This window comes from Chinchilla lanigera, unplaced genomic scaffold (genome assembly GCF_000276665.1).
Source record: "Chinchilla lanigera isolate Chin_1 unplaced genomic scaffold, ChiLan1.0 scaffold00019, whole genome shotgun sequence".
In the NCBI taxonomy this organism is placed as follows: Eukaryota; Metazoa; Chordata; class Mammalia; order Rodentia; family Chinchillidae; genus Chinchilla; species Chinchilla lanigera.
Window position 1 is genome coordinate 15,256,449 of NW_004955420.1, and position 20,225 is coordinate 15,276,673.

Consider the following 20,225-nt stretch of genomic DNA (forward strand, 5'->3'; position numbering starts at 1 on the left):
CGGAATCACCAGCTAGACTTCTTCCCACCAATCATATAGCCCCGTGAACCTAGATGCTGCTTGCCTAGCGTGTACGGTGTTTTAGAGCCAGGACTACAGAGTTGGTCAGTGTCACTGAGCAAAAGTCCTTGCAATTATATCCAAACCTTCCAAAGTTATATATTTGACCAGTGGCAATCTCTGCCAAGAAGAAAATGCATACCCAACTCAAGGAAAGGGCGTGTAAAGATCACTCTGCAGGCAGAATAACAAGGAAACAGAGAACAGGGCATTCAGGGCAGGAACAAGAATAGAAATAATAATAAATTTAATCCTGCTCTAGAATCCAGGGTGAAAAGGACATCAGTGGGGGGTGGCAGCTGAAGGTGAGGTCAAATTGCAGCAGATGGTACCCGATTACCAGGCTTGAGGTAGATGTCAACATTTGGAGCGTGAGAAGCCATGGAAGGGTTTGAGTGGAAAAGTTAGGATCTGAGGCACTACTCTAGTAAGATTTAAGGGGCAGAGTGTGCAAACTACTTTATTGAAGACTTTAGCTTAATTATCTTCTCTACCAGTTTCCAGGAAGTCCACAGTTTTGATTCGGGCAAGGCTCTGCCATGGGGCCCCCTGTGTGCGGCCATGGCCAGCTGCCACTCTCTGATCCTTCTTGATGGGACCATCCAGGGTGATCCTCTGGACCTCAAAATGTTTGAAGGCACTGCCTGGGTAAGGTGATAACTTGTTCAGTTGAACGAGGAGAACCTGAAGAATCCTGACAGGAGTTCCTGAAACCTTTCCAACTTTGGTTAAAATCCAGAGAACATTCACCATAAAATACAAATATTCTCTGTCTGATCCTACCAGAATTTTCCAACCTCTGCTCTCAAACAACTCTATGAAGGAGTACAACATCAAAAGGTTCTATAACCAAATAAAGTTGGGATTTATTTAGGCAAAGATAAATTGATTATTTTGACTGTAGAATTTCTTTACAATTCTGTGGTGCACTGTGGCTATTCAAGATAGAATATTTCATTCAACATTTACCAAATCTTGTTGACATGCCATGACCCAGTTCAAAGTTTCTGCAAATGCTCTTGGAGAAACGATAACCTAAAGCAGTGCCATCTGTGGCAATCCAGCACTTGAAAGATAGCAATGCAACTAAAAAATTGCATTGTTAATTTTAATTAGTGTTGAGCCAGCAATATAGCTGAGTGGCACAATGCCTGCCTGGCAAGCACAAGGTCCTGAGTTCAACTCCTGGTACCAAAAAAGGAGAAGTTTAGTTAGTGTTGGTTAATTTAAATAGTTATAGCAGCTGGTAGTTACTGTATCAGAGAACATAGGATAACCAAAGGATCCTGTTTCAACTTGTTCCATTTTCTGAGCCTAGTGTGAGTGACAGTTGAAGGGTATAAACTAGTCCTGCAGGTTTAGGCTTCCATGACTAATGGGGAGGCTGTTTGCTCTGCACCCCTCTGTGGCTGAGTGACTGTCACCTCATCTGCATATTTGGGATGATAATGTTTTATTCATGGAGTCAGGTGAACACTGAGACAATGAGCCCAAAGGGGTTATGAAGTTTGGAACAAGTAGAGAGGATTCATTAATTAGGTAACAGATTACATTCTGTTTACTCCCTTGCCAAAGTTCTAAACTTACTCTCAATATTAGGTAAATTAAAAGACAGCATTTAAACGTGGTTGTAAAAAATGAAAACAAATTATTTTAGGGGCATGGTGTATTCCTCATAAAGAGGCCAGTAGGGGGAACCTGGTAGAAAGGGACATTTCTGAAATCACTCAGTTAAAATGAAAATATTTGCTGTGGAGGGATTCTGGGCACAAAGACAAAATAGTAAGTGGTTTCCTGAATCTGCATGGAGGAAACCAGTGTACTTATTGCAGAGCAATGTCCTTACTGCCGTCATTAGAACACATAAGAGGAAGAGCGGCAGAGTCACTGTTATTACTTGGGACTTTGATCTGGCTCCTGACAGTGTCCCCTTTTCTAATTGAGGAGGGGCAGCCTACCTGTTTAAGTGACATACAAGTTTGGGTCTTGTTTGAAACATAAACATTGTTAGCTCTGTAAGAACTGCCAGAACAATTGTACATACCCCTAAAGAAAGCATAACAATGCAAGATTATTCATTCAGTTTAAAGCTGAGTCAGAAGCAGTCTTGAGTTAAATGTGCTTTATTTAGTTAGGAACCTTCCACTAACCATAAGTGGGAGGGTCAGTGTCATTATAGACTCAAGAATTTTAGATCCAGAAGGTTGTAAGAATATTTTTTTAGAAAGAAAAAAAATGAGATCTCAGAAATGAATGGAAATCCCCAAGGTTAAACATGTGATAGAGTACAGGCCAATATTATCTCCCATTTTATGGTTCTATAATTTATATAAGATAGCCTTTCAATAGTTTAATATTCATTAATAATAGTTTCTCAATAGTTTAGACTTTTGCTCTGGAAACATCGAACAATACAGACCATTTTCAAATGTGCTTCCTAATTTGCTGGCAGCTAACTTGCTAACTCTCTAGCTAACTAAATTAGCATGGGTATGGCATGAGGAAATAGTTTCATGTCTATCTTAGGTCACAATTCTAATTCATCCAAGAACTACTGTGCTCCATAATATTGGAAAATAGTTTCCACATAATCCTTCCGGCAATTACAAGACATAACCATTTAACAAGAGCTGTGGACCTGGGACTAGCACTATTCTCATCAATTACTACTTAAAATAGATTCACAGCATTTCTGGGTTTTTGACCTTCTACAATGAGGTCTTTTCTATAAATCAATACACCAGAAACTTGACAGTGATTGTATTGAAAGATAATTATCTTGGAAGAGAAATATGTAAACAGGGCTGAAAGATTTCTTCCCCAAGGAATGTTCTAAATGTTCTCATTTTATAACAGAAAATGGAAGAATGCAATGTAGACTCCTACAAATTTGGCATGTTTGAGTCAAACACAGTCATAAGACCGGGACCAAATGCTAGTCAGGTATGATTTGCTTCTTTAAATTGTGTGTTTCTTTTTCCTTAAAACTGGTGAAACTTCTCTTTCCCGTATTTTCATATTCCTATCACCTAGCTTTATCCTAACACTTCCCATAGTTGGCTTGATGGTTCCTTCAGTCCTGAATTCATCCATTAGTTTATTTCCTGGGTATTTGCTGAGTACCTATGTATGCTGGAACACTGTGCTAGATTTCAAAAGAAGACATGCTGCTGGGCTCAAGTTAGAGGAGCACTTAGCCTGGTAGAAAATCAATACAGGTGCAAATAAGTGCAAGGTGGGGGAGAGACGCACCACACAGGAAGTAAGCTTGGCTTGGCAGGGATCAGGATTTCTCCAGGCACGAAAGGGAAGGGACTTGCAAACCAGACAGTTTATTGAGGAAGTCTCCTCAGATGCAGTCATAAATACATCAGCATTATGGCAAACATGCTGCTTCCTGATGTTGCTGGACTCATGGCAGAGTTAACCCCCTTTTTTAGGATGTATTTGCTAAGTGTCACTTACAAGCTTTCTGAGCTCCCTCTTGTGGATGCCCTTGCAGAGTCCGGTGGCAGCCATCATCGTCTTGCGCCAGTTTCCATTTTCTTCGAGTCTGCAGAGGATGTCTGTGATTGCTCAGCTGGCCAGTGAGGGTCACATTCATGTCTACATGAAGGGTGCCCCAGAGATGGTGGCCAAATTCTGCAGATCTGAAACAGGTATCAACTCTTTTCTTTTTCAAGAAGCAAAAATTTTAAAGACCAAACATGAAAAGCAAACTATAGCACCACAGGAAAAAGGAGGGAGGGGGAAGAAAAAGCAAATGAATACAAAAAGCTCTGCAATAAATGACTGTAGTAAGTCCTTTCCTGGCAGGGGAGAGTGGGCCTAGAAGATCTCGTGATGTCAAGGGGATGATGTCAAGGCTCAGAGGCAGAAAGTAAGCATCGGGTCATCATCCAGCCATGAAAATACAGCACAGCAGGACAGCAGGGAAGGAAATGGGGAGCGAAACAGGAAGAGCCAGGTTAGGGAGCAACTCGAGGTCAGAGAACCAGTGAGAGGGAAGAGGTGGAGCCTTCAAAGATTGTGGACCCAAGGTTGAGGTCTGGACACCAGAATAATCCTACAGATGGGGGTGCACTGTCATCTCCAGCAGAGCTGGGAGGTAGCACTGACTGTGTTATTTTAGAGACTCATACAGACCAGTGAGAGGAGAATATACAAAAGATAAAGCTTTAATGGAAAAAAGTGATTAGAGTACATCAGATGAAATTAGAGAAAGGTAATTTATCATTGTCACAGCAATTTTCTCTTTCTCGACCAGACTTTGAGATGATTTGTATTACTTCTCAGTCTTATAAACATATGTACTTTGTGAGCAGCAGCCAGATTTATAAGAATATTTTCATTTGGATAACATGGGCATTTTTTCCTTCCTGATTTTCAGCTCCATTCTCCCATGATTCCTGATAGCCATCAGTGTGTGCATGGAATTCTACATTTTCCAAATGATTGGTCTCATTTCTCTGAAGTATTTTTTTTTTTTTCCTCTTTTAACCTTAGAAGTGCCCTGACTTTTCTGAATTTGGCCTTCCACAAACTTCCACAAAGTTCCCATGAGCTTTGGCTTCTACAGATTACAGCCCATATTCAGCTTTGTTTCGTTCTGTTTTCAGTCATACAGTGAGCATCTTTTGCCTCTGCTGCATCAGCAAGGGTTGAGTCTATCAGCTGACATTTTTTGTCCTTATCTTGGCCCTTCCAATTCTTTCTATTGTCCTAACCTCTGGTATTTCACATATGCAAATACCATCTTCAGTGATACCCTAAGGGTTTCCTTGAAGTTATAGCTCCACCTCAGGAACACTTTAGCATTACAGAAAGCCCGAGATAAATGGAGACACAGGGATGAAAGTCGTCCCATTTGATGGATGAGAAACAGGTACAGAAGAGAGACCTACCATGGCTAAGGTCAGAGAGATGTGTGGGAGTGAAGGCCAGAGATTGTTTTGCCAGTTAGGCCACTATACCTCCCTCTGTGTGGCACATTCTTGTAGTCCCCCTATAGACACATTTTAAGTGTGTAAATGCATAAACATAGTTCCCTGCCAGAACACACATCTACCACCTAAAGCTGGAGATGGCAAACTTTTCTGTGAAAAGCAAGACAGCCCATATTCTAGGCCTTGCTGGCCACATGGTATCTATATCAGGTATTCATCCCTGCCACTGTAGCCCTGCAGCAGCTGTAGAAAATAAACAAACAAGCTGGCAAGGCTATATTTCAATGCAGCTTTCTTTACAAAATCAAGCAATGGGCCAGGTTTGGCTGTACACCATTGTTTGTCAATCCCTTGATCTAGAAGGTGGACTGTTTCTCTTATTTTGCATAAAGAGATGTAAGTCTGAGGTTTGAACTTACTGGATGAAGTCAGTATGTTTCACATTCACATTGTCTTGGCCATCTTGGGCTGCTATAACAAAATACCACAGGGTGAGTAGTTTAAACAACTTTACCTTGTACAGTTCTGGAAGCTGGGATGTCCAAGATCAAAGTGCTGGCTAATTCGGTTCCTGGAGAGAGCTGTCTGTCTGGCTTACAAATCGCAACCTTTCTGCTATATCCTCATGTGGTAGAGAGAGACTGTCTCTTATGTACATGCTCATATCACGATCCCATTTATTAGGGCTCCCCAAGGCTACACCTCTAAATACAATCACAATAGGGATTAAACTTTAACATATGGGTTTGGGGGCACATATCCAGTTCATAATAGGCAGTGACCAGCCTGTCTTTGGTGTTTGTTTCCATTAGAATTATAAGAACACACTGATGAAGTTTGTGGTCTTGGTCTGAAGGTGTATGTTTTCTTATTAAAGCAGTTTTATGAAGTGAAAGTCAAAACAGAGTCCAGAGACAGCATTCTGGAGTCTTGTTTAGAAGTTATACAACCTTCAACATGAACTTACACCCACCTCTTCCCTCTCTCCTGACAGTGCCCAAGAATTTCCCAGAGGTGCTACAGAATTATACAATACAGGGATTCCGTGTTATTGCCCTTGCCCAGAAAGTCCTGAGGATGAGGAAGCTTTCAGAAGTGGAGTGCTTAGCAAGGTAAGGAGTCAGACATCAGCATCAGGGCAGGCTCTGTGGGCACCAAGAGAATGAGCCTTGGAGACGGAGTGCTCACGTCACAGGGAGGCTCAGGAGATGGAGAGCCAATTTCACCCAATTCTCTGACGTGGAGATGGGCAACTATAGGGGAGACTGAGGAACACTGGCTCAGGTCACAATCCTGATTGGTGGCAGAACAAAGATGGTAGTTGGGATGTCAGATACACTAATACGGGTGTGTTACCTCTGCCCCATGTCACATCATTCCCACCTTAGTCTCAGCTCTCATCCTGCCAGAAACAACCAATTCCGTTTCTGCCTCTGGAATGACAGGGCTGACTTATTTGAGTATCTCACACATAAAGAGAGAGAGACTGAGAAAGGCTGAGAGAGAGAGAGACAGTTGAAAATTTGAAAGACTTCCAGAATACTTTAGATTATTTGGGGGGGGAAGAAGGGGCTCAATAGTGTATCTCCCTCAGATCTGCAGGGGTAATGAGCACAAATTGATTTTTTATAAGAAATAAAATTCAATATTCTTAACTACATTAAGGGGACAAATAGCCCTCATTACAGAATAATCCATGCACCATTTTTTTCTTCCAATGTTCTGTTTTGAAAAGTTTGCTTTTCAAATGAACTGTGACAAAGGAGCAGAGAAATACTGTAGGAAATTGAATAGCTGATAATCTGTGTGTTACTCATGTCTGAGTATTTGACTTATGTTGCTGATTTATTCTCATTCATATATAATTGGCACCTTCACGTGAGATACTGATATCTTTGCTTTAAAATTATTACTTGCAATCTAAGTCTCTCTAAAATAATAATAATCATTGCCTCTTCTTTACTCTGCATCTGTTTCCCCATCTACAAAATATTGAACTGGCTGATCTTTTAGGCACCTTCAGCCGTGACATTTTAATATTTGAAATAAATCATAAATCTCATTTTGAAATATGTGAATGACATCCTCGGATTTAACATCCCAGGTGTTAGCTGATCTTGAGCAAACACAAAGCCCTATACTGTGTAGGATTTTATAATTTTCCAAACAGAAATTTGAATAACAAATGTTAAGGTCGTGTGTGAAGGAAAGATTTATGTAGCCAGTGAGGGAGCACAGCCATCACCCAGCTGCTGTACCTAAATACAGCTGGATTTTAATTTAAGAGCCACTAGTGAAATAGACATTATTGTAAATGTAACAAAATAATAAAATGGGTTCCAACCACCACAGGTTCTTCCCAAGAACTATTGGGAGTTTCTTAGCATTTAGTTAATATTTTTAAATAGGATAAAAGAATAGGGTTTTGATTTGTATTGGAATCAAATTATATTTAGCAAAAGTTTCTAACAAAACAAAATTAAAAAACCCCTAAAATCTTAAAGTAAGGAAGAGGGAAGTAAAAGCATTTTTTTGAGATAATTTGGAAGCCAATATCACCTAAAACAAAACAACAGAAGAAATGCTTCCTCAGGATTTTCCCTTTCATTGATTCAGCAAATTTTTATGGACCTTTACTATGAATTAGATGATCAGGTGAAAACCTTGATCTCAAGAATTTTCTATGCTAATTGGGGAAAATAGATAATAAAGTGAGTCTATGACATATCATGCTATTGGTTGTTCTTAATGTCTTGCAGAGAGATAATCAAACCAGTTAAGAGCATTTTTTAAAAAGCCAGAAAGTACCATTTGGCGTGGGGGTGACAAAGGAAGTCCTCTGAGGAGTGACACTGGACCAAGATCTGACTAAATAAGAGCGAGGCATGCAGACACCCCTAGGAATGGTATTGTGGGGGACAGGGCCATGGGTGTAAAGCCCTCGACACCACATTGCTGATGGTGCAGTAGAGAAGCAAGAGGCCACAGTGCCCGGAGCAGTACATGAGGGGAGAAGCCATAAAAGAGGAATAGGAACATTGCTCAATTTTTGCTTTCATTGCCTGTACTTTTAGTGTCAGATCCAAGAAATGATTGCAAACTGTTGCCAAGGCCAAGGTCAAGCAAACTTTCCCCTATGGTTTCTTCTAGGAATTTCAAAGCTTTGAGGCTTATGCTTAAGTTTTTCACCCAATTCCAGTTGATCTTTGTGTACTGTATGAGATAAATGTCTCTCTTCATTTTCTGTATGAGGATATTATCTAAAAGTCTCCTGCAAAGCCAAGGAAACTCTCCATGTTGAACAGCAATCCATGAGATGGGAGAAATATTTGCAAACCATTTATCTTTAAATATCCAAAATGTATTAGAAACACAACTCAATTAAAAAATAGATAAAAATGAGCCAAGGACCTGAATACACATTTTTTCAAGTAAGACATACAAATGGTTAACGAGTGTCTGAAAGGGGACCCAGCTTCACTAAGCATCACTGATATGCAAATCAAGACCACAATGGGATCACCTCGTGCCTATTAGGATGGTGGTTAAAATAAAAAGGAAAAATGAGGCTGGGGATGTAGCTCAGTGGTTAGACACTTGCCTGTCACATGTAAGGCCACAGGTTCTATCCTCAGCACTGGAAAAACAAGATAACAGGAATGAGGATATGGAAAAACCTATGTACACAAGTTAGTGGGAATGTAAAATGGTGCAACTCCTGTGGAATATAGTGTGGAGAATTTTCACACAGTTAAAATAGAGTGACTTATGTGATCTAGCAATCCCACTTCCAGGTGCGTATCCAAAAGAAATCAGATCTCAAAGGGGGTATCTGTACTCCCATGTTCTTTACAACATTATTTACAATAGCAAAGATACAGAAATAGACTAAATGTCTATAAGTGGATGAACAGATTTTAAAAACATAATGTATACATGCAATGGAATATTACTCAGCTTTACAAAAGAAAGAAGTCCTGCCACATGAAACAGCATGAATGAACATGGAGGACATCATGACAGGTGAAACATACCAGTCATAGAAAGACAGATACTGAATGATCCCACATATGAGAAGCACTTGAAATAGTCACACTCTTAGAAGTAGAAATAAAATGGTGATTACTAAGGGTGAGGGGGAGAGAAGTGGAATTTCTTTAATGGGTACAAAGTTTTATTTATGCAAGCTGAATATGTTCTAGAGATTTGTACAACACACCACTTATAGTTAATGATACTGTGCTGTACACCTAAGTATTTGTTAAGAGAGTAGATCTCACATGTTCTGGTCACAGAACAAAACAGAACACAATGTACAGACAGGAGCAGGAAGTCGCAGGAGGAATGGAGGTGACAGATATATTTATTATTTTGATTACATGATGGTTATACAGGCATGTGCGTATTTTTCAAATGTGTCAAAAGTGTCTACATTCAATGTGTGAAGTTTTTGCATAGCAATCACACCTCAACAAACTGTTAAAATACATAAAACATTGTATGAATCTAACAAAAATACATAATGAACCAGTGAGAAGATTTTAGGTCTTTCTTTTGGTTCTAGTTAGCAGCAATCCAATTTGTAATGGAAAATAATAAAGTTAAGTGATAGGAAGAGTCTTTTAAAAATTCCAAATTACAGTGGATTTTCTTTTATAGCATTCTCTATATCACTAAGACAGGAGTGATATTTGATTATTTGAATGCTCACCAAAGTGTTTAATATAAGGTGTAATTGAAATATATGGTAAATGTTTAAATTAAAAAATTTATTAAAGTAAGACAAATTGCTATTAATTCCCCTCTAAATACTACTCCTCCCTTTTTTTTTTTTTTTTTTGGTTTTTCTCCGGTACCGGAACCGAACTCACGACCTTGCGCTTGCCAGGCAGGCGCTTTACCGCTGAGCTAAATCCCCAGCCCCTACTACTCCTCCCTTTGGGCACATTTATTTCATCGTTCTTGTCCCTTTCTGAAGCAGTTCTGGAAGTCCTTTTTGGTGAGTGTCTTTATGAGATGTCATAAAAAATACATTGAATGCTGCTGCCAAGGGCCACCCAATGGAAAGGTAGGACTGTAAAAACATGCTTTGTCCAGATCCAACTTATTCATTGGATCTGGCACTATGTAATTTTTAGCTCTTTCTACAAGTTCAAATGACCATGAAAACCAATTATTTTTAATCAATTCAGGACATCAAGGCAGCCATGATAGTGCAACTAAAGATAGGAAGGAAGACTTCCAAAATTGCTTCAGGAAGTGAGAAAAATGATGGGATAAGTGTGTTTGAGGTGAGGAGATTAATGGCAATGTGTATTTTATTGCAATGAGTTTTTAATAAAAAATTTAAACATTCACCATCTTTTTAACCACACCTTGTACAACATCTAAAATACAGGCGTCTGACATTTGGTTTGAATGAGCTGCATATATACGTCTCATAGTTAATGCATATAAGTAACAAGCTTTCTTTTAAAAATACTTTTATTATAACAGAGAAAAGACAACATAAACATACCTATTGGACCATATTTTTGTGACACTAGTGCAGCAGTATCTGCTTTGATGACAGTGGTAGTGGTTCTTGCTTAATTCTCAGCTGCTCTTCAGAAAGTGTTGATCTAGTTTTATTCTTTGTGGGCTCTGTTTTTGAAACGAGGTCTTCACAAATGTACATGCTGCCAGAAAAGCAATGGTATGAATAAGCTGTGATTGTGAAGGGGGGGCATTTTTCTCTGGGAAGATGAGTCTTTTGAAAGTCTGATAGAAACATGATCAAACTTATCTTTGATTTGAATGGCTGATTGTTGCTCTGTGTATTGAGAACACGAATAAATAAGCAACATTTATTTTCCTAGTACTAGTGATACTATATATGTGATAACAACATCATAAGCAAAATATTACTTTATACATCCTTATACCTCCTACACCAAGGCTGCCAAAAAACAATATTTAACTTATTAAATTCTGTCTCAAAATAGCACAAGCCCAAGTTTGGTACTTAAAGAAGAAATGGTACTTGTTTTCTTAATAACAATAACATCTGTCTCCACAGGAGTGTGGTAGAGACGGACTATTGGTTTTCATTATAAACAATGAAGTTCTTTTTCATTTAACATGTGCAAGTACTGTACCACATTAATAAAATGCAGAAAGAAATTTTAGGAGGAAGAGAAGTGAACTGTCAAGAATACACGGTTATTAATATTGATTTTCTCTTGAATCCAAAGGGAGGACGCAGAGTCAGAGTTAACATTTCTGGGACTTCTCATAATGGAGAATCGCTTGAAAAAGGAAACCAAACCAGTCCTGAAGGAGCTAAGCGAGGCCCGCATCAGAACTGTGATGATTACAGGTATGTTTTTCCTCGAGCTCTGGCAGGTTTATTGTATCCTAGCCATAAAAAATTCCAAAGAAACAAATACCACCTCCCCAAAGATGCATGAGATGAGTGAGCTCATGTGATCAAGGCAGAAAGAAAATGTCCTCCTGTTGAGTTTGTTACCCTGTGCTCCTGTTACCTGAGTGGAGGACCAGAAGCTCTGGAGGTAGGGACCACATCTTATTGCCTAATGCCTGCCCTCCTACCCAGAACGTGCACGAGATGAGTAAAACAGTAAGAACAGAAGTGCTGTCTGAAAGAATCCCTGTGAAATCGCTGTGTAAAGGCTGTGAGTTCTGGTTGACAATGTGTAGAGCCAATGGGCCAAGTTTGGTACCTGTTTATCAAACCCAAGCATGGCTTGGCTTTAACCTAAGTGTTCTTTTCTCCGGTTAACTGGAGCCCAGATCCTGAGAACGGCTTCCTGCTATCAGACTAGAATCACACTATGTTCACAGTGATGAGAGGTGGCCTGAGGATTAGTCATTCTAAACTGCTTGAATGCTTCTTCATTCACTTGTGCTTGTTTTGAAAATACACAATGGCAAGACATGATACTGATCATGTCTCCAATAGACACGCCTAAAGAGCATCAAAAACGAGAGGCGAAGGGAAACTCAATTCTGGTTGGCTCTTAAGAGATTTGCATTTACAACAAGCAGAGTTTCTTTACCTTGTAGGTGACAATCTTCAAACGGCTATTACTGTTGCAAAGACTTCTGAAATGATTCCTCCAGGCAGCCAGGTGATCATCATCGAAGCCAATGAACCAGAAAAGAATTTTCCCGCTTCTGTGACTTGGCAGCTGGTAGAGAAGCAAGAGACTGGACCGAGGAAGGATGTGAGCAAACGTTAGGATTCCCTTCCACAAGCCTGGGCTGAGAGACACTGGCCCTGGCACTGTACAGCCTTCTCTGCTATAGAAGTCATGAAAGTAATAATCCCTCACATCTGCCCAGAGTGTTCAGTTTGCAAAGCACCTCCAGCACCACTCCTCAGCCCCGCCTGCACCTCAGAATCCTGAGGGGGTCTCCAACTTCCTAATGCAGGCTGTGTGACTTAAACCAGAATCCCTGGGTGGCAAGTCCACATCGCCCTTCTCTCAGAGATTCCAATGTGCAGTGAGGGCCAAGAGCTGATGATTGATGTCCATAGTTCCAATTTGATCCTCACAATGACCCTATGCAGTTGGGCAAGCGATTCATTTTACAGAAAAGAAGACAGACTCAGAGAAGTAAGCTTGCCAAGCTGCAAGCTGATGAGTTGCAGAGCAGAAACCAGAGGTAGGTCTGTTTGATTCCACACAAATCCATGGGCATTTAGCTTGCTCTGTGCCTGTGACATGAAGCTGACAGGCTTCTCCAGCAACCGAATAGCTCTTTCATGTGATGAGAAAGGGCCAGAGCCTGACATCCATCACCAAAGGTGACATCTTTTCTTTTGAGTGACTTCAAAGAGATGGCCCTCCAGGTAATGAATGACAAAAATGCCCCCTTGCTTCAAGCCCACCCACCTTTCAGATCATTAAATATAGAGTATGCCTTTGTGCAGTACACAGACTTCACAGCTACATGGGGTGGCCTTTTCCATGCCTGGGGAAAGGTGGGTTAGTTTGACTCAAACTCCAATCATTCAGGCTATGAAAGATAATGACACTCTCTATGCTTCCAACAGATTTCTGGTGCCAACTTCCCATGAATCCACCTGCTTCTGCCTACTACTTAGAGCTCCCTGTGTTATAATACTTTGGGCCTTCACTCACTTTAACAGAGTCCAGGCTCACTCATTGATGAGTTTATTACCTTTTCTGGAGATCTGGTTGTCACTGGGAGAAGTCCCACAGCAGTCTCAGCCCCTTCCTGCTACTCCTTTCTGACCACTACACCTCCTCTTCCACTTTCCTGGCACAAGCAGGAAGGGCTACTGCCATTGTCTTCAGAGCAGGTCTTTCTTCAGTTGTTTTCCAATCAGAAGAGGAGGTGAGACTTTACCTTGCCTCTAAATTCAGCAGAACAGATTTGTTTCTGCTAAATACAATGTTTTCCTTGAGGTGAATTACACTAATAAATAAAATTTTCTCCCTCCTGTACTTGAATCCTACACAAATGTAAGGCCCTCTGAGGATGGTGCATGAAAAATCATCATCAGCTAGTGATATGGTTCCCATTAGTCGCTTCCTGCCTGTGGTGGTGAAGCTTAATTGTTAACTTGATTGGCTTGGGAGCTACCTAGGGGACTAGTAAAGCATGCTTGTGGGTGTGTCTTGGGTCACAGCGGTGTCCACACCTGGTTGCTGGGCTCTTATTCTCTGGACCTGTTGGGCTCTGCTTCCTGGCTGCCATTAACAGACCAGCTTCGCTCCACCATGCCCCTCAGCCACGATGTTTCTGACTTGGAAACAACCAAGAATGGACTCAACCCCTGAAGCTATGAGTCAAAGTAAACCTGTCCCTTTTCAAGGTTTGATTGTTGGGTATTGTGTCCTAGAGTCACAAAAACTGACTAAACTACTCCCCAGTTTGCAGCCAGGTGGGCCAATGACAGAGCAAAGGGCAAAACTGACAAGTAGAAGATAGGAGGGAGTAGTGTTGGTATAATAGGACATACGGCATGGAAGAGATCTGGGCACCATGAGGAAAGGGACCACCTGTTTTAGTAGGACCAGAACAGAGATTAAATATCAAATGCTGAAAGAAGTTAGGCACTGGCAATAAAGAGTCTGCCTACTTTGTAGTGAGGAAATGGGACAAATGAATGGAAGAGAGGAAAATAGAAGGAAAGGGAAGATTGTGCGGGAAGAAGGATGAAATGAAAGCAGATTTTCTTTCTTCCTCATAATTACTCAGAGGTACATTGGGCTGATACTTTGCCGTAGGCTGATGTCACAAGTTTAATTTCTCAGGAAAAGATCCCAAGTACCATGTCACTGGACTACCGTGTTGTCATTACAGTATATCACATGTTCACATGGTTTGGGGGATGAAGGAACTTTTGGGTGTCTTCTCACAGGCCAATGTTCCACAGGTAAACTACATATTTTGCATTTTCTGCTCCTCCCTTTGCCATGCAACTTGAATATGTTTCCTTCCACAAAACACAGTAAAGCGGAGATGCTCTTGAAGAGCTAATTTGGAAAAAATGCCCTTTTAATTTCAGGAAACCTACATTAATGTTGGAAACAGCTCATTACCTGATGGGGGAAGAGCGGGCTCTTACCATTTTGCAATGACTGGGAAATCATATCAAGTGATATTTCAGCATTTCAACAGCTTGCTTCCAAAAGTAAGTATGGGAGAAATGAAGCCTTTTGGTTTTCTGTTCACATTAGTGAGGCAAAGCAGAAGAGAATAATGAAAGTGCTCATCACCAAAACTGTCATAGAGTTACAGGGTGCTCCTCAGCCTCTTTGGCACCAGGGACTGGTTTTACGCAAGACAATTTTTTCACGACGTGGTGGGTGGGATTAGCTTCAGGATGACTGAAGTGCATTATATATACTGTGCACTTTATTTCTATTATTATTTATTGAGTTCTTATAAGGAGCACACAACCTACATCACATGCACAGTTCACAGGATTCATGCTCCTATGAGAATCGAATGTCGCTGCTGAGCTGACAGGAGATGGTGGGAACAGCTGTAAGAACAGACGAAGCTTCCTTCTCTTGTTCACCCACCCTCCACTCACCTTCTGCTGTGCAGCCTGCTTTCTGGTTGGGGAGCCCTGAGTTGGAGGATAAACACCCTGGAAGGGGCACTGCTCTCACAGAAGGTTCCTGGTCCTGCCTACCTCTCTCTGGTCTTGCATTTTCATGCAGTCTTCTTTCAGAATTTGCATTATTTTGTCCCATCTCAGCCCCTATCTTCCATTCCTTCCTACCTAGAGAACAGTTTCAAGTGTGCTGCCTGTTTTGAGGGTCAGCCCCTCTCTCTGAAATCCACCAACTCCTATCAGGCTGAACTGTTTTTCCCTTCCTGCCTGGATTCATAAATTACAGCAGGAGGAAACAAAAGCCCCATGGTTTATTTTCAAAACCCTTTGTTATCTTGTCCTCCTCATGTCCTGTTTTAAAATAGTGCTATATGGGGTTGTGCTGTGAACATGGAGGAGATAAATGGAGCACAAGCTGAGAGAAGCAACCATCTGTTAGTGGTGCCTTAAAAATCGTCACCTTACCAGTCAAGGACTGTAGATTCCAGTCCCAAGAGCTTTGAGAGAGCTCTTAGTGCAGGTCTTTATTGTAGGGATCAGAAAAAGAGACTCAGAGACTTAAGTCACTTGCCCGAAAAAGTGACTTAAGTCACTTGCCTGAGGTTTGCACAGCTAGTTGGGACACAGCTGAGAACAGTATCTTGTTTCTCAACTTCTACATTTTGACCTTTTCTCTGCCTGCACTGCAACTATGGAAACAGTGTGTAGTAAAAGGTACTTTTATTCCTATGCTCTGTAGTTATTGTTATTAATTAGAGGTCACCTCACCTTGGGAAAATGGTCTGGAAAAAGTAACAGAGTTGAGATGGAGGTCTTAAAGTGAAAGTTCAATATCTAAGCATTAAACCCCTTATTCCACTCTGCTGACATTAGGTCTAATGACATACCACCCAGTGCTATATTAAATCAGTGCCTAGGAATGATTTTTCAGAACTTCTGTATTTATAAAGTTCTTCTCCCTAATCTTATTACGATCGTATTTTTCTCTTTAGATTTTGGTGAATGGAACCATTTTTGCAAGAATGTCTCCAGGGCAGAAATCAAGCCTTGTTGAAGAATTTCAGAAATTAAAGTAAGTGGTGTGGTGTGATAAGAGAATGCATTTGTTATCTGTTGCTGAATAACAAATTTCCCCAATCCTTAGTGGTTTAGAATGACACTGTTTATTACTTCACATTTCTGTGGGTCAGGGATCCAGGTGTGGCTCAGCTAAGTCTCTGGCTCAGGATCTGTCACAAAGCTGTGATCAGGTGTCCACCAGGGCTGCAGTCATCTAGGGCTACGTGGAGAATGGATCTGACATGAGCCTTGCTCACGTGTTGTTAGATGTGTTCGGCTTCTTATGGGCAGTTGGACTAAGAGCCTCAGTTTTTCACTGGCTGCTGGAAGAAGCTGATGTTAGTTCTTTGACACATGGGCCCTTACGTAAGAAAGCTCCTACCATGGCAGCTGGCTTTCATAAGAGTGAGCTAGCAAGAAGAAGCAGTAGGGGGCATAGGGAGAGACAGGGAGAGAGAGAATGCTGTTTTTCATATCATAACCTCAGGAGTGACAAGTGACAGTTATTACTATTAAGTAGAGGTCACCTCACCTTGCAAAAATAGTCCGGAAAAAGTAATAGAGTTGAGATGGAGGGCTTAAAGTGAAAGTTCAGTATCTAAGCATGAAGCCCCTTACTCCCCTTTGCTGACATGAGGTCAAAGGACATACCACCCACCAGTGTGCTGCTTTCTTTTCATTAGAGACAAGTCACTAGGTCCAGTCCATGTGCAAGGGAGTGGACTTCACATTACCCTGAGTACTCTGAGGTGAAGACCCCTGAGGTCAGCTAGGAAGCTGTGCACTTCAGACAGAATTCATTTTGTGGCCTATAAACCCTATCTTAGAAGATCTCCTGCTTAGATGTTGAGAAAAGAAATTGTGTATGTGTTTGTAGGGGTGGGCTGTATAACTCAGAATGGGAAAACGGGAAACTGTGCATTACCACCTGAAATTGTCAGGCTGGTCCATTAGGAAGTGTGTGAACACTGCCCGGCCCTCTTGGCGAGAAGTGAAATGGCATCTGGTGTGGATGAGACACAGAGACCAAAGTCAAAGGAATGTCTTTTCTTATCTCCCTCAAAGCCGCAGCTGACCAAGTCACAGAAGAGTGCACCTGTTCTTTCTGAGAAGAGATCCACTCATTACTTGCTCGGAGTTTTACAGTTTCTCACCTGCAGATTTTAAAAAGGAATGAAATGATGAAATTTTAGATAATTGCTGATAAGTGGTAGGCAGAAGCAGGAGACTTTGACCATTGTATTTTGTTGTCCAGACGTTCATAAGCAAGCCTCAAACACTGCCTATTAACTCACATAATGCTTTCAGGCTAACTGAGCTCTGTCTAAAATGACTAGTTCATGCACATTGTCATTGCATGATATTGGCTAAAGAAAGTAGTTTACTTGTCTCAAATTTCTGAGAAATTTTGTTGACTTAAATGCTTAATTCTGAAAAGCTGTATTGGCCTAAAGCAAAATTAACTCAGGAAGACATATGCCGCCTCAGTATGAGCTGTCTTCTTAATTCCCCTGTTTTCTTTCTTACACTTTTACAATGGACAATATGTCCGAGGCTGTCGGGAGTCTTTTTCTGAGTAGAAGACGAAAGATTCCTGGTGTGGTATAGAGGCAAGATATGCACTTTCCGCAATTGTGGGTGGTCATGACTTGTTCATGCAAATACTCCTAGGGTGATTTTCATCTATACTAGTCCAACATTAGGTCAACCCATATGGACTTGTCTATATTTGACCATGTTTGACCTATGAAAAGGGTCATTTTTATGTTCTGGTGAAGAAGAATGTGCTGTAAGAAATTTACTCTTTTGCCTTATTGATTTTATGGTTATTTTATTAGCGCATGTTTGCAGTACATAATATTTACATTTCTTGTAAATGTACATAATATTTACATTTCTTGAGCTGGCTCATATATGTGACACATTTTAATTTTTTTCATATCCTCTCCCTCTTCTTCCTTTATTTCTTGATCTTCCTATTTGAGAAAGATCTACCTCTTTACTGCCTATTATGTATTTTTTATTTTTCCCTCTATTTATAGTTTGGGTTTCTAGTTTTATCTGTTTTTGGAAAAAAGCCCCTGAATCTTAGTACCGCCATTAATCAATACCTATAATGTATGGTTTACTCATAATAGAAGGCAGATTGTGTCTTGCATAAGAAATTCATTTCCCCTGGCAGCGTCTTTAATTGTTAGTCTTCTATTTATAGCTTGTTTGCACATGCATCTGTTATAGATAGGGAGCACATTATTTCCTTGTCACTCTGAGACGCATCAAGGATATGTGTGTATGTCTTTAGTTATACCTTTTAAACTATTTCCCAAATGTTTCTGATCCTGGTGTCTGAACTGTAAGCTCTGCTGGGAAATGCTGTAATGGTGACTCCATTCTCTTAAACTTGGCTTTGATGGATATAGTTAAACAGGTCTTCTTTTGAAGTGTGTGGTTATTGTCTTTGCCAATGTCCTTGGTGATATCAGTGTGATTGATTGAAACAATTTAAATGATGCAATGACCTTTTTCCTCTGGGATTATGTCTCTTCACACCATTTTCCTCAGCCTGGTTCCACATGAGTTCAGGGACACTCTCTCTTTCTCTCTTTCTTTCTCTCTGTCTCGTACACACATAAGTGAATTATGATAGAAATGATCCCAATGGTCTATTCAGCTATGAATATTTTGTATTGTTTGCTCTGCAGTTACTATGTGGGCATGTGTGGAGATGGAGCCAATGACTGCGGGGTGAGTTGGAATAACTTCACATATGAGCAGCTCAATATCCCTTTGGAGGACTCCAAAGTCCCTTGGAGCCTGTATCTTCATCCTTGCCCCAGCCACGACTTGATCCCTTTGCAGAGCATGTCCACCTCTGCCTGAGTAGGGGGTAGAAGTGGAGAAAAGTAAAGAGAGATAGATCAGTATAGCTGTTTTGGGCACCCCCTGGAGTTATTAAGACAGGGGAAATGCCAGTGAGTTCCCTATAGTTCAGACCCAGAAGGGACTTGGCATAATGAGCTGGTTTCAATCTTCTGTTATCAGTAAGGGAAGGAAGAGAACAGAGATGCACTGTGTACATGCATACATACACCAACGCCTCACCAAGCACGTTGTCAATATGTGAATGTGGAATTAAAAACAAAAGAAATGAAGTCTCTGGGCGGGAGGTGAAGTGTTTTTGCCTGAAGGCAAATAGCTGATGAAGTCTTAGTGAAGAAGTTTGAAACTGATCATTAAAGTTGAACTATGTGTAAATTGTATCTATCTCTACCAAACTTCCCCTCTGTGGTTAATTTTTTAAAATTAGGTTTACCAAAACTCCGAGTGAAATCCTAGACTGTTTATTTATCACATACTGTAACACAACCTTAACTGAATGATTCTTATAAGGTTTCTTATACACAGTAGAATAATACATGTTTTTGATTCTGAGTTCTGTGATAGAGTTGAAACAACAGTCTATTTGGAAGACTGTGTACATAAGTATTTTTTTAGTAGCTAATTGTGGAACAAGAAGTAAAGTGGTGTGGAGTTCTTGCCTAGTACATGCAAGTCCCCTAGTTCAGTCCGCAGTACCACAAAAGAAAAACAAGTGAAGGGATTGGAAAGATCTAGGTATTTGTTTTACTTTGTTCTTAAGTATTTTCTTCATACTGAGGTTTATTATAAGTTCTTCTGTGTTGTTTTGTGAGGAGAAGCTAGAGGTAGTTGTTAGTTTGTTCTTTAAAACCTAGAATAAATACACATTATTAATTATATGGATCTAGCACAAAGATATCAAATACTGAAAAAGGCATAGTCTCTGCTCCCTAAAGAGTTCGTTGCTTGAGAGATGAAAGAATCTTCCATAAAAAATTCTAACATATGATAGATGACCTAAAATTATGTAATAGTGATATAAAATACAAAGAGAGAAAAGAGGATGAAGGAAATGTTCTAATTTTTATTGAACTTGAATCTAATATATATCAGCTATGGTACTAGGTAGTTTGTATTGTACAGAACTACATATATACAAAATTTCATTTTACGCTCACACAATTTTTATAGAATTTGGGCCTTTC

The 20,225-nt window shown here is 40.4% G+C and overlaps 1 protein-coding gene across 1 annotated transcript in view; it reads left to right on the forward strand.

Moving 5' to 3' along the window:
- Positions 1–20,225, forward strand: part of Atp13a5 (ATPase type 13A5) — a 103,743-nt gene that overhangs the window by 56,285 nt on the left and 27,233 nt on the right. Inside the window, exons 14-22 of the mRNA XM_005383208.2 lie at positions 558–708; positions 2,917–3,003; positions 3,563–3,719; positions 6,001–6,118; positions 11,240–11,364; positions 12,072–12,232; positions 14,548–14,673; positions 16,095–16,174; positions 18,864–18,906. Coding sequence (XP_005383265.1) covers positions 558–708; positions 2,917–3,003; positions 3,563–3,719; positions 6,001–6,118; positions 11,240–11,364; positions 12,072–12,232; positions 14,548–14,673; positions 16,095–16,174; positions 18,864–18,906 — 1,048 coding nt within the window. The remainder of the gene's footprint in view (positions 1–557; positions 709–2,916; positions 3,004–3,562; positions 3,720–6,000; positions 6,119–11,239; positions 11,365–12,071; positions 12,233–14,547; positions 14,674–16,094; positions 16,175–18,863; positions 18,907–20,225) is intronic.